The sequence below is a fragment of the Somniosus microcephalus genome, chromosome 19 (genome assembly GCF_052327205.1).
Source record: "Somniosus microcephalus isolate GS21.2 chromosome 19, FLI_Smic_1.0, whole genome shotgun sequence".
Classification (NCBI taxonomy): domain Eukaryota; kingdom Metazoa; phylum Chordata; class Chondrichthyes; order Squaliformes; family Somniosidae; genus Somniosus; species Somniosus microcephalus.
Genome location: NC_141005.1, coordinates 61,575,426 through 61,599,433, shown reverse-complemented (window position 1 = coordinate 61,599,433; position 24,008 = coordinate 61,575,426). Strand labels below are relative to the sequence as shown.

Genomic DNA, 24,008 nt, shown 5'->3' with positions numbered 1-24,008 from the left:
AGACTGATACCTGGGATGGCAGGAATGACATATGAGGAGCGATTGGGTTGATTGGGCTTATATTCACTGGAGTTTAGAAGAATGAGAGGGGATCTCATTGAAACTTATAAAATTCTAACAGGACTAGACAGACTAGATGCAGGAAGAATGTTCCTGATGGCGGGGGAGTCCAGAACCAGGGGTCACAGTCTAAGGATAAGGGGTAAGCCATTTAGGACAGAGATGAGGAGGAATTTCTTCACCCAGAGAGTGGTGAACCTGTGGAATTCTCTACCACAGAAGGCAGTTGAGGCCAATTCATTAAATATATTCAAGAAGGAGTTAGGTATATTTCTTAAGGCTAAAGGGATCACGGGACATGGGGAGAAGGCAGGGACAGGGTACTGAATTTGGATGATCAGCCGTGATCTCATTGAATGGCGGAGCAGGCTCGAGGGGCCGAATGGCCTACTCCTGCTCCTATCTTCTATGTTTCTATGTTCGTTGTAGCTTGTCAACCAGTAGCACATTGGTTAATGAGAATGGTCAGCTGGAGAGCTTCGTTCGTGTAAACTTTGGTCTCCTTTCTAATCTCTGACTCTGTACATCTGAAGAAACAGCTATCCAGTCTTTAATGATGGCAGCAGAGCGTAAAGATAATATATTACGTCTCTTGCCTTTATATAGGTAACATATTAGACTTAGGCCGGACTGCACTGCAAGGCACTCGGGACCTTCAAACCAGTTTAAATATTAAAGGCCGAGCTTTTCAGAGCTTTGCTGTCACACACAGTGCCAGGCGACTGAGCTTCGGAAGCAGAACACAGCATGCTGAAGGAGCTGGTACGATCTAATTACGATGTGACTGCAATGTGATTATATTTAACATGCTGTGCGCGCAGTACAGGGGAAAGCTCAGCTCTTATACAGCTCACAGCCATTGGACAGTCTCAACATTTTCAAAGCTAAGGCGGAAAAGCTAATTATACGTCATTACTGCAAACTAGTGGGGAATCTGAAGAGCAGTTCCTGTTTCTGGGGATCCGTTTCAGCAAGGTTTGATATCTTTACTGATTGCAAGGGAACGGCTAAATTTGGTGTGTTGGTGAAGTTTGATTTCTTTACTGATTGGTTGTAATTATAAAGTGAAGGATGCTGAGAAACTCCAGTATGATTTGGACAGGTTGGGTTATTGGGCAGATGCATGGCAGATGCAGTATAATGTGGAGAAATGCAAGGTTATCCACTTTGGGGGCAAAAACAGGAAGGCAGATTATTATCTGAATGGCAATAGATTGGGAGAAGGGGAAGTGCAACGAGACCTGGGTGTCCTTGTGCACCAGTCGCTGAAGGTAAGCATGCAGGTGCAGCAGGCGGTTAAGAAGGCAAATGGTATGTTGGCCTTCGTAGTGAGAGGGTTCGAGTACAGGAACAAGGATGTCTTGCTGCAGTTGTACAGGGCCTTGGTGAGACCACATCTTGAGTATTGTGTGCAGTTTTGGTCTCCTTATCTGAGGAAGGATGTTCTTGCCATGGAGGGAGTGCAGCGAAGATTCACCAGATGGCAGGAATGACATATGAGGAGAGATTGGGTCGATTGGGCTTGTACTCACTGGAGTTTAGAAGAATGAGAGGGGATCTCATTGAAACTTATAAAATTCTAACAGGACTAGACAGACTAAATGCAGGAAGGATCTTCCCGATGGCCGGGGAGTCCAGAACCAGGGGTCACAGTCTAAGGATAAGGGGTAAGCCATTTAGGATAGAGATGAGGAGGAATTTCTTCACCCAGAGAGTGGTGAACCTGTGGAATTCTCTACCACAGAAGGCAGTTGAGGCCAATTCATTAAATATATTCAAGAAGGAGTTAGATATATTTCTGAAGGCTAAAGGGATCAAGGGATATGGGGAGAAGGCAGGGACAGGGAACTGAGTTTGGATGATCAGCCATGATCTCATTGAATGGCGGAGCAGGCTCGAGGGGCCAAATGGCCTACTCCTGCTCCTATCTTCTATGTTTCTATGTAGAATGAGGACTTTCTAATCACACAGACTGATGTATTAGAGATCTACTCTACAAAGTAGAAACGATCACTCGGGTGTCACAGGAATGCTTAAAGTAGATGTGTCAAATTCCTCGCCATGCTGTTTTACAATAAACAAGGTAACGCCTGCCTTAAAATCGTGCAGTGAGGCAGTTTGCAGGAGCACGTTCAACGTTCATTCTGGAACAGGAAACATAGGAAGCGAATATCCTCGGAGCTTCTCCCGCTTCCGCTGCCTTAACTTTGGCTCAAGTGCGGCTGAAACCCTGTTTACGCGTGTGAAGGGGGTTCCGCCACAACTCCGGGGAAGTTACGACAGCGAGGAAATTACCAGCCATAATTTCTATCGTAATATTTTTGCAACAGTACAACTATTGAATTCCCTGGTCTCACTCGGGTGTTACTGTTGGTCTCAGGGCAGTGGTAGGGGTGTTACTGTTCTCGGGGCAGTGGTAGGGGTGTTACTGTTCTCGGGGCAGTGGTAGGGGTGTTACTGTTCTGCGGCAGTGGTAGGGGTGTAACTGTTCTCGGGGCAGTGGTAGGGGTGTAACTGTTCTCGGGGCAGTGGTAGTGGTGTTACTGTTCTCAGGGCAGTGGTAGGGGTGTTACTGTTCTCGGGGCAGTGGTAGGGTTGTAACTGTTCTCGGGGCAGTGGTAGGGGTGTTACTGTTCTCGGGGAAGTGGTAGGGGTGTAACTGTTCTCGGGGCAGTGGTAGGGGTGTTACTGTTCTCGGGGCAGTGGTAGGGGTGTAACTGTTCTCGGGGCAGTGGTAGGGGTGTTACTGTTCTCGGGGCAGTGGTAGGGGTGTTACTGTTCTTGGGGCAGTGGTAGGGGTATTACTGTTCTCGGGGCAGTGGCAGGGGTGTTACTGTTCTCGGGGCAGTGGTAGGGGTGTTACTGTTCTCGGGGCAGTGGCAGGGGTGTTACTGTTCTCGGGGCAGTGGTAGGGGTATTACTGTTCTCGGGGCAGTGGCAGGGGTGTTACTGTTCTCGGGGCAGTGGTAGGGGTGTTACTGTTCTTGGGGCAGTGGTAGGGCTGTTACTGTTCTTGGGGCAGTGGTAGGGGTATTACTGTCTTGGGTCAGTGGTAGGGGTGTAACTGTTCTCGGGGCAGTGGTAGGGGTGTTACTGTTCTTGGGGCAGTGGTAGGGGTGTTACTGTTCTCGGGGCAGTGGTAGGGGTGTTTCTGTTCTTGGGTCAGTGGTAGGGGTGTAACTGTTCTCGGGGCAGTGGTAGGGGTGTAACTGTTCTCGGGGCAGTGGTAGGGGTGTAACTGTTCTCGGGCAGTGGTAGGGGTGTTACTGTTCTCGGGCAGTGGTAGTGGTGTTACTATTCTCTGGGTTGTGGTAGGGGTGTTACTGATCTCGGGGTAGTGGTAGGGGTGTTACTGTTCTCGGGGCAGTGGTAGGGATGTTACTGTTCTCGGGGCAGTGGTAGGGATGTTACTGTTCTCGGGGCAGTGGTAGGGATGTTACTGTTCTCGGGGCAGTGGTAGGGGTGTTACTGTTCTCGGGGCAGTGGTAGGGTTTTTTCTGTTCTCGGGCAGTGGTAGGTGTGTTACTGTTCTCAGGCAGTGGTAGTGGTGTTACTGTTCTTGGGGCAGTGGTAGGGGTGTTACTGTTTCGGGACAGTGGTAGGGGTGTTACTGTTCTCAGGGCAGTGGTAGGGCTGTTACTGTTCTCGGGGCAGTCGTAGGGGTGCTACTGTCCTCGGGGCAGTGGTAGGGGTGTTAGTGTTCTCGGGCAGTGGTAGGGGTGTTACTGTTCTCGGGGCAGTGGTAGGGGTGTTACTGTTGTCAGGGTAGTGGTAGGGGTGTTACTGTTCTCGGGGCAGTGGTAGGGGTGTTACTGTTCTCAGGCAGTGGTAGGGGTGTTACTGTTCTCGGGGCAGTAGTAGGGGTGTTACTGTTCTCCGGCAGTGGCAGGGGTGTTACTGTTCTCGGGGCAGTGGTAGGGGTGTTACTGTCCTCGGGCAGTGGTAGGTGTGTTACTGTTCTCGCGGCAGTGGTAGGGGTGTTACAGTTCTCGGGCAGTGGTAGGGGTGTTACTGTTCTCGGGGCAGTGGTAGGGGTGTTACTGTTCTCAGGGCAGTGGTAGGGGTGTTACTGTTCTCGGGCAGTGGTTGGGGTGTTACTGTTCTCGGAGCAGTGGTAGGGGTGTTACTGTTCTCGGGGCAGTGGTAGGGGTGTTACTGTTCTCGGGCCAATGGTAGGGGTGTTACTGTTCTCAGGGCAGTGGTAGGGCTGTTACTGTTCTCGGGGCAGTCGTAGGGGTGCTACTGTCCTCGGGGCAGTGGTAGGGGTGTTAGTGTTCTCGGGCAGTGGTAGGGGTGTTACTGTTCTCGGGGCAGTGGTAGGGGTGTTACTGTTCTCGGGGCAGTAGTAGGGGTGTTACTGTTCTCGGGGCAGTGGTAGGGGTGTTACTGTTTCGGGGCAGTGGTAGGGGTGTTACTGTCCTCGGGCAGTGGTAGGGGTGTTACTGTTCTCGAGGCAGTGGTAGGGGTGTTACTGTTCTCGGGCAGTGGTAGGGGTGTTACTGTTCTCGGCGCAGTTGTAGGGGTGTTACTGTCCTCGGGCAGTGGTAGGGGTGTTACTGTCCTCGGGCAGTGGTAGGGGTGTTACTGTTCTCGGGCAGTGGTAGGGGTGTTACTGTTTCGGGGCAGTGGTAGGGGTGTTACTGTCCTCGGGCAGTGGTAGGGGTGTTACTGTTCTCGAGGCAGTGGTAGGGGTGTTACTGTTCTCGAGGCAGTGGTAGGGGTGTTACTGTTCTCGGGGCACTGGTAGGGGTGTTACTGTTCTCGGGGCAGTGGTAGGGGTGTTACTGTTCTCGGGCAGTGGTATGGGTGTTACTGTTCTCAGGGCAGTGGTAAGGGTGTTACTGTTCTCAGGGCGGTGGTAGGGGTGTTACTGTCCTCGAGGCAGTGGTAGGGGTGTTACTGTTCTCGGGCAGTTGTATGGGTGTTACTGTTCTCAGGGCAGTGGTACGGGTGTTACTGTTCTCAGGGCGGTGGTAGGGGTGTTACTGTTCTCGGGGCAGTGGGAGGGGTGTTACTGTTCTCAGGGCAGTGGTAGGGGTGTTACTGTCCTCGTGGCAGTGGTAGGGGTGTTAGTGTTCTCGGGCAGTGGTAGGGGTGTTACTGTTCTCGGGGCAGTGGGAGGGGTGTTACTGTTCTCAGGGCAGTGGTAGGGTTATTTCTGTTCTCGGGGCAGTGGTAGGGGTGTTACTGTTCTCAGGCAGTGGTAGGGGTGTTACTGTTCTCGGGGCAGTGGTAGGGGTGTTACTGTTCTCAGGCAGTGGTAGGGGTGTTACTGTTCTCGGGGCAGTGGTAGGGGTGTTACTGTTCTCGGGGCAGTGGTAGGGGTGTTACTGTTCTCAGGCAGTGGTAGGGGTGTTGCTGTTCTCGGGGCAGTGGTAGGGGTGTTACTGTTTCGGGGCAGTGGCAGGGGTGTTACTGTCCTCGGGGCAGTGGTAGGGGTGTTACTGTTTCGGGGCAGTGGCAGGGGTGTTACTGTTCTCGGGGCAGTGGTACGGGTGTTACTGTTCTCGAGGCAGTGGTAGGGGTGTTACTGTTCTCGGGCAGTGGTAGGGGTGTTACTGTTCTCGGGGCAGTGGTACGAGTGTTACTGTTCTCGAGGCAGTGGTAGGGGTGTTACTGTTCTCGGGCAGTGGTAGGGGTGTTACTGTTCTCGGGGCAGTGGTACGGGTGTTACTGTTCTCGAGGCAGTGGTACGGGTGTTACTGTTCTCGAGGCAGTGGTACGGGTGTTACTGTTCTCGGGGCAGTGGTAGGGGTGTTACTGTTCTGGGGCAGTGGTAGGGATGTTACTGTTCTCAAGGCAGTGGTAGGGGTGTTACTGTTCTCAGGGCAGTGGTAGGGGTGTTACTATTCTCTGGGTTGTGGTAGGGGTGTTACTGCTCTCGGGCAGTGGTGGGGGTGTTACTGTTCTCGGGGCAGTGGTAGGGGTGTTACTGATCTCGGGGTAGTGGTAGGGGTGTTACTGTTCTCGGGGCAGTGGTAGGGGTGTTACTGTTCTTGGGGCAGTGGTAGGGGTGCGTCTGTTCTTGGGGCAGTGGTAGGGTTGTTACTGTTCTCTGGGCAGTGGTAGGGGTGTTACTGTTCTCCGGGCAGTGGTAGGGGTGTTACTGTTCTCGGGGCATTGGTAGGGGTGTTACTGTTCTCGGGGCAGTGGTAGAGGTGTTACTGTTCTGGGGCAGTGGTAGGGGTGTTACTGTTCTCGGGGCAGTGGTAGGGGTGTTATTGTTTCGGGACAGTGGTAGGGGTGTTACTGTTCTCAGGGCAGTGGTAGGGGTGCGTCTGTTCTTGGGGCAGTGGTAGGGTTGTTACTGTTCTCTGGGCAGTGGTAGGGGTGTTACTGTTCTCCGGGCAGTGGTAGGGGTGTTACTGTTCTCGGGGCATTGGTAGGGGTGTTACTGTTCTCGGGGCAGTGGTAGGGTGTTACTGTTCTCGGGGCAGTGGTAGGGGTGTTACTGTTCTCTGGGCAGTGGTAGGGGTGTTACTGTTCTCCGGGCAGTGGTAGGGGTGTTACTGTTCTCGGGGCAGTGGTAGGGGTGTTACTGTTCTCGGGGCAATGGTAGGGGTGTTACTGTTCTGGGGCAGTGGTAGGGGTGTTACTGTTCTTGGGCAGTGGTAGGGGTGTTCCTGTTCTCGGGGCAGTGGTAGGGGTGTTACTGTTTCGGGACAGTGGTAGGGGTGTTACTGTTCTCGGGGCAGTGGTAGGGTTTTTTCTGTTCTCGGGCAGTGGTAGGGGTGCTATTGTTCTCGGGGCAGTTGTAGGGGTGTTACTGTTCTCAGGCAGTGGTAGTGGTGTTACTGTTCTTGGGGCAGTGGTAGGGGTGTTACTGTTTCGGGACAGTGGTAGGGGTGTTACTGTTCTCAGGGCAGTGGTAGGGGTGTTACTGTTCTCGGGCAGTTGTAGGTGTGTTACTGTTCTCAGGGCAGTGGTACGGGTGTTACTGTTCTCAGGGCGGTGGTAGGGGTGCTACTGTCCTCGGGGCAGTGGTAGGGGTGTTAGTGTTCTCGGGCAGTGGTGGGGTGTTACTGTTCTCGGGGCAGTGGTAGGGGTGTTACTGTTGTCAGGGCAGTGGTAGGGGTGTTATTGTTCTCGGGGCAGTGGTAGGGTTTTTTCTGTTCTCGGGCAGTGGTAGGGGTGCTATTGTTCTCGGGGCAGTGGTAGGGGTGTTACTGTTCTCGGGCAGTCGTAGGGGTGTTCCTGTTCTCGGGCCAGTGGTAGGGGTGTTACTGTTTCAGGGCAGTGGTAGGGGTGTTACTGTTCTCGGGCAGTGGTAGGGGTGTTACTGTTCTCGGGGCAGTGGTAGGGGTGTTACTGTTCTCGGGCAGTGGTAGGGGTGTTACTGTTCTCGGGCCAGTGGTAGGGGTGTTACTGTTCTCAGGGCAGTGGGAGGGGTGTTACTGTTCTCGGGCAGTGGTTGGGGTGTTGCTGTTCTCAGGGCAGTGGTAGGGGTGTTACTGTTCTCGGAGCAGTGGTAGGGGTGTTACTGTTCTCGGGGCAGTGGTAGGGGTGTTACTGTTCTCGGGCCAGTGGTAGGGGTGTTACTGTTCTCAGGGCAGTGGTAGGGGTGTTACTGTTCTCGGGGCAGTGGTAGGGGTGTTACTGTTCTCAGGGCAGTGGTAGGGATGTTACTGTTCTCAGGGCAGTGGTTGGTGTGTTACTGTTCTCGGGCCAATGGTAGGGGTGTTACTGTTCTCAGGGCAGTGGTAGGGGTGTTACTGTTCTCGGGGCAGTGGTAGGGGTGTTACTGTTCTCAGGGCAGTGGTACGCGTGTTACTGTTCTCAGGGCGGTGGTAGAGTTTTTTCTGTTCTCGGGCAGTGGTGGGGTGCTATTGTTCTCGGGGCAGTGGTAGGGGTGTTACTGTTCTCGGGCAGTGGTAGGGGTGTTACTGTTCTCAGGGCAGTGGTACGGGTGTTACTGTTCTCAGGGCAGTGGTAGGGGTGTTACTGTCCTCTGGGCAGTGGTAGCGGTGTTAGTGTTCTCGGGCAGTGGTAGGGGTGTTACTGTTCTCGGGGCAGTGGTAGGGGTGTTACTGTTCTCGGGCAGTGGTAGGGGTGTTACTGTTCTCAGGGCAGTGGTACGGGTGTTACTGTTCTCAGGGCAGTGGTAGGGGTGTTACTGTCCTCTGGGCAGTGGTAGCGGTGTTAGTGTTCTCGGGCAGTGGTAGGGGTGTTACTGTCCTCTGGGCAGTGGTAGCGGTGTTAGTGTTCTCGGGCAGTGGTAGGGGTGTTACTGTTCTCAGGGCAGTGGTAGGGGTGTTACTGTTCTCGGGGCAGTGGTAGGGGTGTTACTGTTCTCAGGCAGTGGTAGGAGTGTTACTGTTCTCGGGGCAGTAGTAGGGGTGTTACTGTTCTCCGGCAGTGGCAGGGGTGTTACTGTTCTCGGGGCAGTGGTAGGGGCGTTACTGTTTCGGGGCAGTGGTAGGGGTGTTACTGTCCTCGGGCAGTGGAAGGGGTGTTACTGTTCTCGAGGCAGTGGTAGGGGTGTTACTGTTGTCGGCACAGTGGTAGGGGTGTTACTGTTCTCGGGGCAGTGGTAGGGGTGTTACTGTTCTCGGGCAGTGGTAGGGGTGTTACTGTTCTCGGGCCAGTGGTAGGGGTGTTACTGTTCTCAGGGCAGTGGTTGGGGTGTTACTGTTCTCGGAGCAGTGGTAGGGGTGTTACTGTTCTCGAGGCAGTGGTAGGGGTATTTCTGTTCTCGGGCCAATGGTAGGGGTGTGACTGCTATCAGGGCAGTGGTAGGTGAGTTACTGTTCTTGGGGCAGTGGTAGGGGTGTTACTGTTTCGGGGCAGTGGTGGGGTGTTACTGTTCTCAGGACAGTGGTAGGGGTGTTACTGTTCTCAGGGCAGTGTTAGGGGTGTTACTGTTCTCGGGCAGTGGTAGGGTGTTACTCTTCTCGGGGCAGTGGTAGGGGTGTTACTGTTCTCGGGGCATTGGAGGGGTGTTACTGTTCTCGGGGCAGTGGGAGGGGTGTTACTGTTCTGGGGCAGTGGTAGGGGTGTTACTGCTCTCGGGGCAGTGGTAGGGGTGTTACTGTTCTCGGGCAGTGGTAGGGGTGTTACTGTTCTGCGGGCAGTGGTAGGGGTGTTACTGTTCTCGGGGCATTGGTAGGGGTGTTACTGTTCTCGGGCAGTGGTAGGGGTGTTACTGTTCTCCGGGCATTGGTAGGGGTGTTACTGTTCTCGGGGCATTGGTAGGGGTGTTACTGTTCTCGGGGCAGTGGTAGGGTTGTTACTGTTCTCGGGCAGTGGTAGGGGTGTTACTGTTCTCCGGGCAGTGGTAGGGGTGTTACTGTTCTCGGGGCATTGGTAGGGGTGTTACTGTTCTCGGGGCAGTGGGAGGGGTGTTACTGTTGTGGGGCAGTGGTAGGGGTGTTACTGTTCTTGGGCAGTGGTAGGGGTGTTACTGCTCTCGGGGCAGTGGTAGGGGTGTTACTGTTTCGGGACAGTGGTAGGGGTGTTACTGTTCTCAGGGCAGCGGTAGGGGTGTTACTGTTCTCGGGGCAGTGGTAGGGTTTTTTCTGTTCTCGGGCAGTGGTAGGGGTGTTACTGTTCTCGGGGCAGTGGGAGGGGTGTTACTGTTCTGGGGCAGTGGTAGGGGTGTTACTGTTCTTGGGCAGTGGTAGGGGTGTTACTGCTCTCGGGGCAGTGGTAGGGGTGTTACTGTTTCGGGACAGTGGTAGGGGTGTTACTGTTCTCAGGGCAGCGGTAGGGGTGTTACTGTTCTCGGGGCAGTGGTAGGGTTTTTTCTGTTCTCGGGGCAGTGGTAGGGGTGTTACTGTTCTCAGGCAGTGGTAGTGGTGTTACTGTTCTTGGGGCAGTGGTCGGGGTGTTACTGTTTCGGGACAGTGGTAGGGGTGTTACTGTTCTCGGGGCAGTCGTAGGTGTGTTACTTTTCTCAGGGCAGTGGTACGGGTGTTAATGCTCTCAGGGCAGTGGTAGGGGTGTTAGTGTTCTCGGGCAGTGGCAGGGGTGTTACTGTTGTCAGGGCAGTGGTAGGGGTGTTACTGTTGTCAGGGCAGTGGTAGGGGTGTTACTGTTCTCAGGCAGTGGTAGGGGTGTTACTGTTCTCGGGGCAGTAGTAGGGGTGTTACTGTTCTCCGGCAGTGGCAGGGGTGTTACTGTCCTCGGGCAGTGGTAGGTGTGTTACTGTTCTCGAGGCAGTGGTAGGGGTGTTACTGTTCTCGGGCAGTGGTAGGGGTGTTACTGTTCTCGGGGCAGTGGTAGGGGTGTTACTGTTCTCGGGCAGTGGTAGGGGTGTTACTGTTCTCGGGCCAGTGGTAGGGGTGTTACTGTTCTCGGGCAGTGGTTGGGGTGTTACTGTTCTCGGAGCAGTGGTAGGGGTGTTACTGTTCTCGGGGCAGTGGTAGGGGGATTACTGTTCTCGGGCCAATGGGAGGGGTGTTACTGTTCTCAGGGCAATGGTAGGGGTGTTACTGTTCTTGGGGCAGTGGTGGGGTGTTACTGTTCTCGGGACAGTGGTAGGGGTGTTACTGTTCTCAGGGCAGTGGTAGGGATGTTACTGTTCTCAGGCAGTGGTAGGGTGTTACTGTTCTCGGGGCAGTGGTAGGGGTGTTACTGTTCTAGGGGCAGTGGTAGGGGTGTTACTGTTCTCAGGGCAGTGGTACGGGTGTTACTGTTCTCAGGGCGGTGGTAGGGGTGTTACTGTCCTCGAGGCAGTGGTAGAGTTTTTTCTGTTCTCGGGCAGTGGTAGGGCTGCTATTGTTCTCGGGGCAGTGGTAGGGGTGTTACTGTTCTCGGGCAGTGGTAGGGGTGTTACTGTTCTCAGGGCAGTGGTACGGGTGTTACTGTTCTCAGGGCAGTGGTAGGGGTGTTACTGTCCTCGGGGCAGTGGGAGCGGTGTTAGTGTTCTCGGGCAGTGGTAGGGGTGTTACTGTTCTCGGGGCAGTGGTAGGGGTGTTACTGTTCTCAGGGCAGTGGTAGGGGTGTTACTGTCCTCGGGGCAGTGGTAGCGGTGTTAGTGTTGTCGGGCAGTGGTAGGGGTGTTACTGTTCTCGGGGCAGTGGTAGGGGTGTTACTGTTCTCAGGCAGTGGTAGGGATGTTACTGTTCTCGGGGCAGTAGTAGGGGTGCTACTGTTCTCCGGCAGTGGCAGGGGTGTTACTGTTTCGGGGCAGTGGTAGGGGTGTTACTGTCCTCGGGCAGTGGTAGGGGTGTTACTGTTCTCGAGGCAGTGGTAGGGGTGTTACTGTTCTCGGGCAGTGGTCGGGGTGTTACTGTTCTCGGCGCAGTGGTAGGGGTGTTACTGTTCTCGGGGCAGTGGTAGGTGTGTTACTGTTCTCGGGCAGTGGTATGGGTGTTACTGTTCTCAGGGCGGTGGTAGGGGTGTTACTGTTCTCGGCGCAGTGGTAGGGGTGTTACTGTTCTCGGGGCAGTGGTAGGGGTGTTACTGTTCTCGGGCAGTGGTAGGGGTGTTACTGTTCTCAGGGCAGTGGTACGGGTGTTACTGTTCTCAGGGCGGTGGTAGGGGTGTTACTGTCCTCGGGGCAGTGGCAGGGTTGTTACTGTTCTCGGGCAGTGGTATGGGTGTTACTGTTCTCAGGGCAGTGGTAGGGGTGTTACTGTCCTCGTGGCAGTGGTAGGGGTGTTAGTGTTCTCGGGCAGTGGTAGGGGTGTTACTGTTCTCAGGGCAGTGGTAGGGGTGTTACTGTTCTCTGGGCAGTGGTAGGGTTTTTTCTGTTCTCGGGCAGTGGTAGGGGTGCTATTGTTCTCGGGGCAGTGGTAGGGGTGTTGCTGTTCTCGGGGCAGTGGTAGGGGTGTTACTGTTCTCGGGGCAGTAGTAGGGGTGTTACTGTTCTCCGGCAGTGGCAGGGGTGTTACTGTTCTCGGGGCAGTGGTAGGGGTGTTGCTGTTTCGGGGCAGTGGCAGGGGTGTTACTGTCCTCGGGGCAGTGGTAGGGGTGTTACTGTTTCGGGGCAGTGGCAGGGGTGTTACTGTTCTCGGGGCAGTGGTACGGGTGTTACTGTTCTCGGGCAGTGGAAGGGGTGTTACTGTTCTCGGCGCAGTGGTAGGGGTGTTACTATTCTCTGGGTTGTGGTAGGGGTGTTACTGTTCTTGGGGCAGTGGTAGGTTGTTACTGTTCTCTGGGCAGCGGTAGGGGTGTTACTGTTCTCCGGGCACTGTTAGGGGTGTTACTGTTCTCGGGGCAGTGGTAGGGGTGTTACTGTTCTGGGGCAGTGGTAGGGGTGTTACTGTTCTCAGGGCAGTGGTAGGGGTGTTACTATTCTCTGGGTAGTGGTAGGGGTGTTACTGTTCTCGGGGCAGTGGTAGAGGTGTTACTGTTCTCGGGGCAGTGGTAGGGGTGTTACTGTTCTTGGGGCAGTGGTAGGGGTGCGTCTGTTCTTGGGGCACTGGTAGGGTTGTTACTGTTCTCTGGGCAGTGGTAGGGGTGTTACTGTTCTCCGGGCAGTGGTAGGGGTGTTACTGTTCTCGGGGCATTGGTAGGGGTGTTACTGTTCTCGGGGAAGTGGTAGGGGTGTTACTGTTCTGGGGCAGTGGTAGGGTTTTTTCTGTTCTCGGGCAGTGGTAGGGGTGTTACTGTTCTCGGGGCAGTGGTAGGGTTGTTACTGTTCTCTGGGCAGTGGTAGGGGTGTTCCTGTTCTCGGGGCAGTGGTAGGGGTGTTACTGTTCTCGGGGCATTGGTAGGGGTGTTACTGTTCTCGGGCAGTGGTAGGGGTGTTACTGTTCTCCGGGCATTGGTAGGGGTGTTACTGTTCTCGGGGCATTGGTAGGGGTGTTACTGTTCTCGGGGCAGTGGTAGGGTTGTTACTGTTCTCGGGCAGTGGTAGGGGTGTTACTGTTCTCCGGGCAGTGGTAGGGGTGTTACTGTTCTCGGGGCATTGGTAGGGGTGTTACTGTTCTCGGGGCAGTGGGAGGGGTGTTACTGTTCTGGGGCAGTGGTAGGGGTGTTACTGTTCTTGGGCAGTGGTAGGGGTGTTACTGCTCTCGGGGCAGTGGTAGGGGTGTTACTGTTTCGGGACAGTGGTAGGGGTGTTACTGTTCTCAGGGCAGCGGTAGGGGTGTTACTGTTCTCGGGGCAGTGGTAGGGTTTTTTCTGTTCTCGGGCAGTGGTAGGGGTGTTACTGTTCTCGGGGCAGTGGGAGGGGTGTTACTGTTCTGGGGCAGTGGTAGGGGTGTTACTGTTCTTGGGCAGTGGTAGGGGTGTTACTGCTCTCGGGGCAGTGGTAGGGGTGTTACTGTTTCGGGACAGTGGTAGGGGTGTTACTGTTCTCAGGGCAGCGGTAGGGGTGTTACTGTTCTCGGGGCAGTGGTAGGGTTTTTTCTGTTCTCGGGGCAGTGGTAGGGGTGTTACTGTTCTCAGGCAGTGGTAGTGGTGTTACTGTTCTTGGGGCAGTGGTCGGGGTGTTACTGTTTCGGGACAGTGGTAGGGGTGTTACTGTTCTCGGGGCAGTCGTAGGTGTGTTACTTTTCTCAGGGCAGTGGTACGGGTGTTAATGCTCTCAGGGCAGTGGTAGGGGTGTTAGTGTTCTCGGGCAGTGGCAGGGGTGTTACTGTTGTCAGGGCAGTGGTAGGGGTGTTACTGTTGTCAGGGCAGTGGTAGGGGTGTTACTGTTCTCAGGCAGTGGTAGGGGTGTTACTGTTCTCGGGGCAGTAGTAGGGGTGTTACTGTTCTCCGGCAGTGGCAGGGGTGTTACTGTCCTCGGGCAGTGGTAGGTGTGTTACTGTTCTCGAGGCAGTGGTAGGGGTGTTACTGTTCTCGGGCAGTGGTAGGGGTGTTACTGTTCTCGGGGCAGTGGTAGGGGTGTTACTGTTCTCGGGCAGTGGTAGGGGTGTTACTGTTCTCGGGCCAGTGGTAGGGGTGTTACTGTTCTCGGGCAGTGGTTGGGGTGTTACTGTTCTCGGAGCAGTGGTAGGGGTGTTACTGTTCTCGGGGCAGTGGTAGGGGGATTACTGTTCTCGGGCCAATGGGAGGGGTGTTACTGTTCTCAGGGCAATGGTAGGGGTGTTACTGTTCTTGGGGCAGTGGTGGGGTGTTACTGTTCTCGGGACAGTGGTAGGGGTGTTACTGTTCTCAGGGCAGTGGTAGGGATGTTACTGTTCTCAGGCAGTGGTAGGGTGTTACTGTTCTCGGGGCAGTGGTAGGGGTGTTACTGTTCTAGGGGCAGTGGTAGGGGTGTTACTGTTCTCAGGGCAGTGGTACGGGTGTTACTGTTCTCAGGGCGGTGGTAGGGGTGTTACTGTCCTCGAGGCAGTGGTAGAGTTTTTTCTGTTCTCGGGCAGTGGTAGGGCTGCTATTGTTCTCGGGGCAGTGGTAGGGGTGTTACTGTTCTCGGGCAGTGGTAGGGGTGTTACTGTTCTCAGGGCAGTGGTACGGGTGTTACTGTTCTCAGGGCAGTGGTAGGGGTGTTACTGTCCTCGGGGCAGTGGGAGCGGTGTTAGTGTTCTCGGGCAGTGGTAGGGGTGTTACTGTTCTCGGGGCAGTGGTAGGGGTGTTACTGTTCTCAGGGCAGTGGTAGGGGTGTTACTGTCCTCGGGGCAGTGGTAGCGGTGTTAGTGTTGTCGGGCAGTGGTAGGGGTGTTACTGTTCTCGGGGCAGTGGTAGGGGTGTTACTGTTCTCAGGCAGTGGTAGGGATGTTACTGTTCTCGGGGCAGTAGTAGGGGTGCTACTGTTCTCCGGCAGTGGCAGGGGTGTTACTGTTTCGGGGCAGTGGTAGGGGTGTTACTGTCCTCGGGCAGTGGTAGGGGTGTTACTGTTCTCGAGGCAGTGGTAGGGGTGTTACTGTTCTCGGGCAGTGGTCGGGGTGTTACTGTTCTCGGCGCAGTGGTAGGGGTGTTACTGTTCTCGGGGCAGTGGTAGGTGTGTTACTGTTCTCGGGCAGTGGTATGGGTGTTACTGTTCTCAGGGCGGTGGTAGGGGTGTTACTGTTCTCGGCGCAGTGGTAGGGGTGTTACTGTTCTCGGGGCAGTGGTAGGGGTGTTACTGTTCTCGGGCAGTGGTAGGGGTGTTACTGTTCTCAGGGCAGTGGTACGGGTGTTACTGTTCTCAGGGCGGTGGTAGGGGTGTTACTGTCCTCGGGGCAGTGGCAGGGTTGTTACTGTTCTCGGGCAGTGGTATGGGTGTTACTGTTCTCAGGGCAGTGGTAGGGGTGTTACTGTCCTCGTGGCAGTGGTAGGGGTGTTAGTGTTCTCGGGCAGTGGTAGGGGTGTTACTGTTCTCAGGGCAGTGGTAGGGGTGTTACTGTTCTCTGGGCAGTGGTAGGGTTTTTTCTGTTCTCGGGCAGTGGTAGGGGTGCTATTGTTCTCGGGGCAGTGGTAGGGGTGTTGCTGTTCTCGGGGCAGTGGTAGGGGTGTTACTGTTCTCGGGGCAGTAGTAGGGGTGTTACTGTTCTCCGGCAGTGGCAGGGGTGTTACTGTTCTCGGGGCAGTGGTAGGGGTGTTGCTGTTTCGGGGCAGTGGCAGGGGTGTTACTGTCCTCGGGGCAGTGGTAGGGGTGTTACTGTTTCGGGGCAGTGGCAGGGGTGTTACTGTTCTCGGGGCAGTGGTACGGGTGTTACTGTTCTCGGGCAGTGGAAGGGGTGTTACTGTTCTCGGCGCAGTGGTAGGGGTGTTACTATTCTCTGGGTTGTGGTAGGGGTGTTACTGTTCTTGGGGCAGTGGTAGGTTGTTACTGTTCTCTGGGCAGCGGTAGGGGTGTTACTGTTCTCCGGGCACTGTTAGGGGTGTTACTGTTCTCGGGGCAGTGGTAGGGGTGTTACTGTTCTGGGGCAGTGGTAGGGGTGTTACTGTTCTCAGGGCAGTGGTAGGGGTGTTACTATTCTCTGGGTAGTGGTAGGGGTGTTACTGTTCTCGGGGCAGTGGTAGAGGTGTTACTGTTCTCGGGGCAGTGGTAGGGGTGTTACTGTTCTTGGGGCAGTGGTAGGGGTGCGTCTGTTCTTGGGGCACTGGTAGGGTTGTTACTGTTCTCTGGGCAGTGGTAGGGGTGTTACTGTTCTCCGGGCAGTGGTAGGGGTGTTACTGTTCTCGGGGCATTGGTAGGGGTGTTACTGTTCTCGGGGAAGTGGTAGGGGTGTTACTGTTCTGGGGCAGTGGTAGGGTTTTTTCTGTTCTCGGGCAGTGGTAGGGGTGTTACTGTTCTCGGGGCAGTGGTAGGGTTGTTACTGTTCTCTGGGCAGTGGTAGGGGTGTTCCTGTTCTCGGGGCAGTGGTAGGGGTGTTACTGTTTCGGGACAGTGGTAGGGGTGTTACTGTTCTCAGGGCAGCGGTAGGGGTGTTACTGTTCTCGGGGCAGTGGTACGGGTGTTACTGTTCTCGGGCAGTGGTAGGGGTGTTACTGTTCTCGGCGCAGTGGTAGGGGTGTTACTATTCTCTGGGTTGTGGTAGGGGTGTTACTGTTCTTGGGGCAGTGGTAGGTTGTTACTGTTCTCTGGGCAGTGGTAGGGGTGTTACTGTTCTCCGGGCACTGTTAGGGGTGTTACTGTTCTCGGGGCAGTGGTAGGGGTGTTACTGTTCTCAGGGCAGTGGTAGGGGTGTTACTATTCTCTGGGTTGTGGTAGGGGTGTTACTGTTCTCGGGGCAGTGGTAGGGGTGTTACTGATCTCGGGGTAGTGGTAGGGGTGTTACTGTTCTCGGGGCAGTGGTAGGGGTGTTACTGTTCTCGGGGCAGTGGTAGGGGTGTTACTGTTCTTGGGGCAGTGGTAGGGGTGCGTCTGTTCTTGGGGCAGTGGTAGGGTTGTTACTGTTCTCTGGGCAGTGGTAGGGGTGTTACTGTTCTCCGGGCAGTGGTAGGGGTGTTACTGTTCTCGGGGCATTGGTAGGGGTGTTACTGTTCTCGGGGCAGTGGTAGGGGTGTTACTGTTCTGGGGCAGTGGTAGGGTTTTTTCTGTTCTCGGGCAGTGGTAGGGGTGTTACTGTTCTCGGGGCAGTGGTAGGGTTGTTACTGTTCTCTGGGCAGTGGTAGGGGTGTTCCTGTTCTCGGGGCAGTGGTAGGGGTGTTACTGTTTCGGGACAGTGGTAGGGGTGTTACTGTTCTCAGGGCAGCGGTAGGGGTGTTACTGTTCTCGGGGCAGTGGTAGGGTTTTTTCTGTTCTCGGGCAGTGGTAGGGGTGCTATTGTTCTCGGGGCAGTGGTAGGGGTGTTACTGTTCTCGGGGCAGTGGTAGGGGTGTTACTGTTCTCAGGCAGTGGTAGTGGTGTTACTGTTCTTGGGGCAGTGGTAGGGGTGTTACTGATCTCAGGGCAGTGGTAGGGGTGTTACTGTTCTCGGGCAGTCGTAGGTGTGTTACTGTTCTCAGGGCAGTGGTACGGGTGTTACTGTTCTCAGGGCGGTTGTAGGGGTGCTACTGTCCTCGGGGCAGTGGTAGGGGTGTTAGTGTTCTGGGGCAGTGGTAGGGGTGTTACTGTTGTCAGGGCAGTGGTAGGGGTGTTACTGTTCTCGGGGCAGTGGTAGGGTTTTTTCTGTTCTCGGGCAGTGGTAGGGTTGCTATTGTTCTCGGGGCAGTGGTAGGGGTGTTACTGTTCTCGGGGCAGTGGTAGGGGTGTTACTGTTCTCCGGCAGTGGCAGGGGTGTTACTGTTCTCGGGGCAGTGGTAGGGGTGTTACTGTTTCAGGGCAGTGGTAGGGGTGTTACTGTTCTCGGGCAGTGGTAGGGGTGTTACTGTTCTCCGGGCAGTGGTAGGGGTGTTACTGTTCTCGGGGCAGTGGTAGGGGTGTTACTGTTCTCGGGCAGTGGTAGGGGTGTTACTGTTCTCGGGCCAGTGGTAGGGATGTTACTGTTCTCAGGGCAGTGGTAGGGGTGTTACTGTTCTCGGGCAGTGGTTGGGGTGTTACTGTTCTCAGGGCAGTGGTAGGGGTGTTACTGTTCTTGGAGCAGTGGTAGGGGTGTTACTGTTTTCAGGGCAGTGGTAGGGGTGTTACTGTTCTCGGGCCAATGGTACGGGTGTTACTCTTCTCAGGGCAGTGGTAGGGGTGTTACTGTTCTTGGGGCAGTGGTGGGGTGTTACTGTTCTCGGGACAGTGGTAGGGGTGTTACTGTTCTCAGGGCAGTGGTAGGGATGTTACTGTTCTCGGGCAGTGGTAGGGTGTTACTATTCTCGGGGCAGTGGTAGGGGTGTTACTGTTCTCGGGGCAGTGGTAGGGGTGTTACATTTCTCAGGGCAGTGGTGCGGGTGTTACTGTTCTCGGGCAGTGGTAGGGGTGTTACTGTCCTCTGGGCAGTGGTAGAGTTTTTTCTGTTCTCGGGCAGTGGTAGGGGTGCTATTGTGCTCGGGGCAGTGGTCGGGGTGTTACTGTTCTCGGGCAGTGGTAGGGGTGTGACTGTTCTCAGGGCAGTGGTAGGGGTGTTACTGTCCTCTGGGCAGTGGTAGCGGTGTTCGTGTTCTCGGGCAGTGGTAGGGGTGTTACTTTTCTCGGGGCAGTGGTAGGGGTGTTACTGTTCTCAGGGCAGTGGTAGGGCTGTTACTGTTCTCGGGGCAGTGGTAGGGTTTTTTCTGTTCTCGGGCAGTGGTAGGGGTGCTATTGTTCTCGGGTCAGTGGTAGGGGTGTTACTGTTCTCCGGCAGTGGTAGGGGTGTTACTGTCCTCGGGCAGTGGTAGTGGTGTTACTGTTCTCGAGGCGGTGGTAGGGGTGTTACTGTTCTCGGGCAGTGGTAGGGGTGTTACTGTTCTCGAGGCAGTGGTAGGGGTGTTACTGTTCTCGGCGCAGTGGTAGGGGTGTTACTGTTCCCGGGGCAATGGTAGGGGTGTTACTGTTCTCGGGCAGTGGTAGGGGTGTTACTGTTCTCGGGCCAGTGGTAGGGGTGTTACTGTTCTCAGGGCAGTGGTACGGGTGTTACTGTTCTCGGGCAGTGGTTGGGGTGTTACTGTTCTCGGAGCATTGGTAGGGGTGTTACTGTTCTCGGGCCAATGGTAGGGGTGTTACTGCTCTCAGGGCAGTGGTAGGGGTGTTACTGTTCTTGGGGCAGTGGTAGGGATGTTACTGTTTCGGGGCAGTGGTGCGGTGTTACTGTTCTCAGGACAGTGGTAGGGGTGTTACTGTTCTCAGGGCAGTGTTAGGTGTGTTACTGTTCTCGGGCAGTGGAAGGGGTGTTACTGTTCTCGGGGCAGTGGTAGGGGTGTTACTGTTCCCAGGCAGTGGTAGGGGTGTTACTGTTCTCGGGGCAGTAGTTGGGGTGTTACTGTTCTCGGAGCAGTGGTAGGGGTGTTACTGATCTCGGGGCAGTGATGGGGTGTTACTGTTGGTCTCACTCTGGGCAGTGGTAGGGGTGTTACTGTTCTCGGGCAGTGGTAGGAGTGTTACTGTTCTCAGGGCAGTGGTCGGGGTGTTATTGTTCTCGGGGCAGTGGTCGGGGTGTTACTGTTCTCGGGCAGTGGTATGGGTGTTACTGTTCTCAGGGCAGTGGTACGGGTGTTACTGTTCTCAGGGCGGTGGTAGGGGTGTTACTGTCCTCGTGGCAGTGGTAGGGGTGTTAGTGTTCTCGGGCAGTGGTAGGGGTGTTACTGTTCTCGGGGCAGGGGTAGGGGTGTTACTGTTCTCAGGGCAGTGGGAGGGGTGTTACTGTTCTCGGGGCAGTGGTAGGGTTTTTTCTGTTCTTGGGCAGTGGTAGGGGTGCTATTGTTCTCGAGGCAGTGGTAGGGGTGTTACTGTTCTCGGGGCAGTGGTAGGGGTGTTACTGTTCTCCGGCAGTGGCAGGGGTGTTACTGTTCTCGGGGCAGTGGTAGGGGTGTTACTGTTTTGGGGCAGTGGCAGGGGTGTTACTGCTCTCAGGGCAGTGGTAGGGGTGTTACTATTCTCTGGGTTGTGGTAGGGGTGTTACTGTTCTCGGGGCAGTGGTAGGGGTGTTACTGTTCTCGGGGCAGTGGTAGGGGTGTTACTGTTCTCAGGGCAGTGGTAGGGGTGTTACTATTCTCTGGGTTGTGGTAGGGGTGTTACTGTTCTTGGGGCAGTGGTAGGGGTGTTACTGTTCTCGGGGCACTGTTGGGGTGTTACTGTTCTCAGGGCAGTGGTCGGGGTGTTACTCTTCTCGGGCAGTGGTAGGGGTGTTACTGTTCTCAAGGCAGTGGTAGGGGTGTTACTGTTCTCAGGGCAGTGGTAGGGGTGTTACTGTTCTCGGGGCAGTGGTAGGGGTGTTACTGTTCTTGGGGCAGTGGTAGGGGTGCGTCTGTTCTTGGGGCAGTGGTAGGGTTGTTACTGTTCTCTGGGCAGTGGTGGGGGTGTTACTGTTCTCCAATGCAGTGGTAGGGGTGTTACTGTTCTCGGGGCATTGGTAGGGGTGTTACTGTTCTCGGGGCAGTGGTAGGGGTGTTACTGTTCTGGGGCAGTGGCAGGGGTGTTACTGTTCTTGGGCAGTGGTAGGGGTGTTACTGTTCTCGGGGCAGTGGTAGGGGTGTTACTGTTTCGGGACAGTGGTAGGCGTGTTACTGTTCTCAGGGCAGCAGTAGGGGTGTTACTGTTCTCGGGGCAGTGGTACGGGTGTTACTGTTCTCAGGGCGGTGGTAGGGGTGTTACTGTCCTCGAGGCAGTGGTAGAGTTTTTTCTGTTCTCGGGCAGTGGTAGGGGTGCTATTGTTCTCGGGGCAGTGGTAGGGGTGTTACTGTTCTCGGGCAGTGGTAGGGATGTTACTGTTCTCAGGGCAGTGGTACGGGTGTTACTGTACTCAGGGCAGTGGTAGGGGTGTTAATGTCCTTGGGGCAGTGGTAGCGGTGTTAGTGTTCTCGGGCAGTGGTAGGGGTGTTACTGTTCTCGGGGCAGTGGTAGGGGTGTTACTGTTCTCAGGGCAGTGGTAGGGGTGTTACTGTTCTCGGGCAGTGGTAGGGGTGTTACTGTTCTCAGGGCAGTGGTACGGGTGTTACTGTTCTCGGGCAGTGGTTGGGGTGTTACTGTTCTCGGAGCAGTGGTTGGGGTGTTACTGCTCTCGGGGCAGTGGTAGGGGTATTACTGTTCTCGGGCCAATGGTAGGGGTGTTACTGCTCTCAGGGCAGTGGTAGGGGTGTTACTGTTCTTGGGGCAGTGGTGCGGTGTTACTGTTCTCAGGACAGTGGTAGGGGTTTTACTGTTCTCAGGGCAGTGTTAGGTGTGTTACTGTTCTCGGGCAGTGGTAGGGTGTTACTGTTCTCGGGGCAGTGGTAGGGGTGTTACTGTTCTCGGGCAGTGGTAGGGTGTTACTGTTCTTGGGGCAGTGGAAGGGGTGTTACTGTTCTCGGGGCAGTGGTAGGGGTGTTACTGTTCCCAGGCAGTGGTAGGGGTGTTACTGTTCTCGGGGCAGTAGTACGGGTGTTACTGTTCTCGGAGCAGTGGTAGGGGTGTTACTGATCTCGGGGCAGTGATGGGGTGTTACTGTTGGTCTCACTCTGGGCAGTGGTAGGGGTGTTACTGTTCTCGGGGCAGTGGTAGGGGTGTTTCTGCTCTCGAGCATTGGTAGGAGTGTTACAGTTCTTGGGTCAGTGGCAGGGGTGTTACTGTTCTCGGGCAGTGGTAGGGGTGTTACTGTTCTCAGGGCAGTGGTAGGGGTGTTACTGTTCTCAGGGCAGTGGTCGGGGTGTTATTGTTCTCGGGGCAGTGGTCGGGGTGTTACTGTTGTCAGGGCAGTGGTAGGGGTGTTACTGTTCTCGGGCAGTGGTATGGGTGTTACTGTTCTCAGGGCAGTGGTACGGGTGTTACTGTTCTCAGTGGCGGTGGTAGGGGTGTTACTGTCCTCGTGGCAGTGGTAGGGGTGTTAGTGTTCTCGGGCAGTGGTAGGGGTGTTACTGTTCTCGGGGCAGTGGTAGGGGTGTTACTGTTCTCGGGGCAGTGGTAGGGTTTTTTCTGTTCTTGGGCAGTGGTAGGGGTGCTATTGTTCTCGAGGCAGTGGTAGGGGTGTTACTGTTCTCGGGGCAGTGGTAGGGGTGTTACTGTTCTCCGGCAGTGGCAGGGGTGTTACTGTTCTCGGGGCAGTGGTAGGGGTGTTACTGTTTTGGGGCAGTGGCAGGGGTGTTACTGTTCTCAGGGCAGTGGTAGGGGTGTTACTATTCTCTGGGTTGTGGTAGGGGTGTTACTGTTCTCGGGGCAGTGGTAGGGGTGTTACTGTTCTCGGGGCAGTGGTAGGGGTGTTACTGTTCTCAGGGCAGTGGTAGGGGTGTTACTATTCTCTGGGTTGTGGTAGGGGTGTTACTGTTCTTGGGGCAGTGGTAGGGGTGTTACTGTTCTGGGGCAGTGGTAGGGGTGTTACTGTTCTCGGGCAGTGGTAGGGGTGTTACTGTTCTCGGAGCACTGTTGGGGTGTTACTGTTCTCAGGGCAGTGGTAGGGGTGTTACTGTTCTCGGGCAGTGGTAGGGGTGTTACTGTTCTCAAGGCAGTGGTAGGGGTGTTACTGTTCTCAGGGCAGTGGTAGGGGTGTTACTGTTCTCGGGGCAGTGGTAGGGGTGTTACTGTTCTTGGGGCAGTGGTAGGGGTGCGTCTGTTCTTGGGGCAGTGGTAGGGTTGTTACTGTTCTCTGGGCAGTGGTGGGGGTGTTACTGTTCTCCAATGCAGTGGTAGGGGTGTTACTGTTCTCGGGGCATTGGTAGGGGTGTTACTGTTCTCGGGGCAGTGGTAGGGGTGTTACTGTTCTGGGGCAGTGGCAGGGGTGTTACTGTTCTTGGGCAGTGGTAGGGGTGTTACTGTTCTCGGGGCAGTGGTAGGGGTGTTACTGTTTCGGGACAGTGGTAGGCGTGTTACTGTTCTCAGGGCAGCAGTAGGGGTGTTACTGTTCTCGGGGCAGTGGTACGGATGTTACTGTTCTCAGGGCGGTGGTAGGGGTGTTACTGTCCTCGAGGCAGTGGTAGAGTTTTTTCTGTTCTCGGGCAGTGGTAGGGGTGCTATTGTTCTCGGGGCAGTGGTAGGGGTGTTACTGTTCTCGGGGCAGTGGTAGGGGTGTTACTGTTCTCAGGCAGTGGTAGGGGTGTTACTGTTCTCGGGGCAGTAGTAGGGGTGTTACTGTTCTCCGGCAGTGGCAGGGGTGTTACTGTTCTCGGGGCAGTGGTAGGGCTGTTACTGTTTCGGGGCAGGGGTAGGGGTGTTACTGTCCTCGGGCAGTGGTAGGGGTGTTACTGTTCTCGGGCAGTGGTAGGGGTGTTACTGTTCTCGGCGCAGTGGTAGGGGTGTTACTGTTCTCGGGGCAGTGGTAGGGGTGTTACTGTTCTCGGGCAGTGGTAGGGGTGTTACTGTTCTCGGGCCAGTGGTAGGGGTGTTACTGTTCTCAGGGCAGTGGTACGGGTGTTACTGTTCTCGGGCAGTGGTTGGGGTGTTACTGTTCTCGGAGCAGTGGTAGGGGTGTTACTGTTCTCGGGGCAGTGGTAGGGGTGTTACTGTTCTCAGGACAGTGGTAGGGGTGTTACTGTTCTCAGGGCAGTGTTAGGGGTGTTACTGTTCTCGGGCAGTGGTCGGGTGTTACTGTTCTCGGGGCAGTGGTTGGGGTGTTACTGTTCTCGGGCAGTGGTAGGGTGTTACTGTTCTCGGGGCAGTGGAAGGGATGTTACTGTTCTCGGGGCAGTGGTAGGGGTGTTACTGTTCCCAGGCAGTGGTAGGGGTGTTACTGTTCTCGGGCAGTGGTAGGGTGTTACTGTTCTCGGGGCAGTGGAAGGGATGTTACTGTTCTCGGGGCAGTGGTAGTGGTGTTACTGTTCTCGGGCAGTGGTAGGGGTGTTACTGTTCTCAGGGCAGTGGTTGGGGTGTTATTGTTCTCGGGGCAGTGGTCGGGGTGTTACTGTTGTCAGGGCAGTGGTAGGGGTGTTACTGTTCTCGGGCAGTGGTAGGGGTGTTACTGTTCTCAGGGCAGTGGTATTGGTGTTACTGTTCTTGGGCAGTGGTAAGGGTGTTACTATTCTCTGGGTTGTGGTAGGGGTGTTACTGTTCTCAGGGTAGTGGTAGGGGTGTTACTGTTCTCGGGGCAGTGGTAGGGGTGTTACTGTTCTGGGGCAGTGGTAGGGGTGTTACTGTTCTCGGGCAGTGGTAGGGGTGTTAC

The 24,008-nt window shown here is 55.3% G+C and overlaps 1 protein-coding gene across 4 annotated transcripts in view; it reads left to right on the top strand.

The window, feature by feature from the left end:
- The first annotated feature begins 685 nt into the window (after positions 1-685).
- Positions 686-24,008, top strand: part of LOC147104521 (solute carrier family 2, facilitated glucose transporter member 11-like) — a 164,110-nt gene continuing 140,787 nt past the window's right edge. The window contains exon 1 of one of the 4 annotated variants that reach the window (XR_015072355.1): positions 686-822. Coding sequence is in view for 3 of the 4 variants with exons in the window: in XM_085961886.1 (XP_085818012.1) it covers positions 808-822 (15 nt within the window). In the remaining variant the exon portion in view is untranslated. The remainder of the gene's footprint in view (positions 823-24,008) is intronic. The other 3 variants (XM_085961886.1, XM_085961885.1, XM_085961884.1) reach the window with 3 other exon arrangements.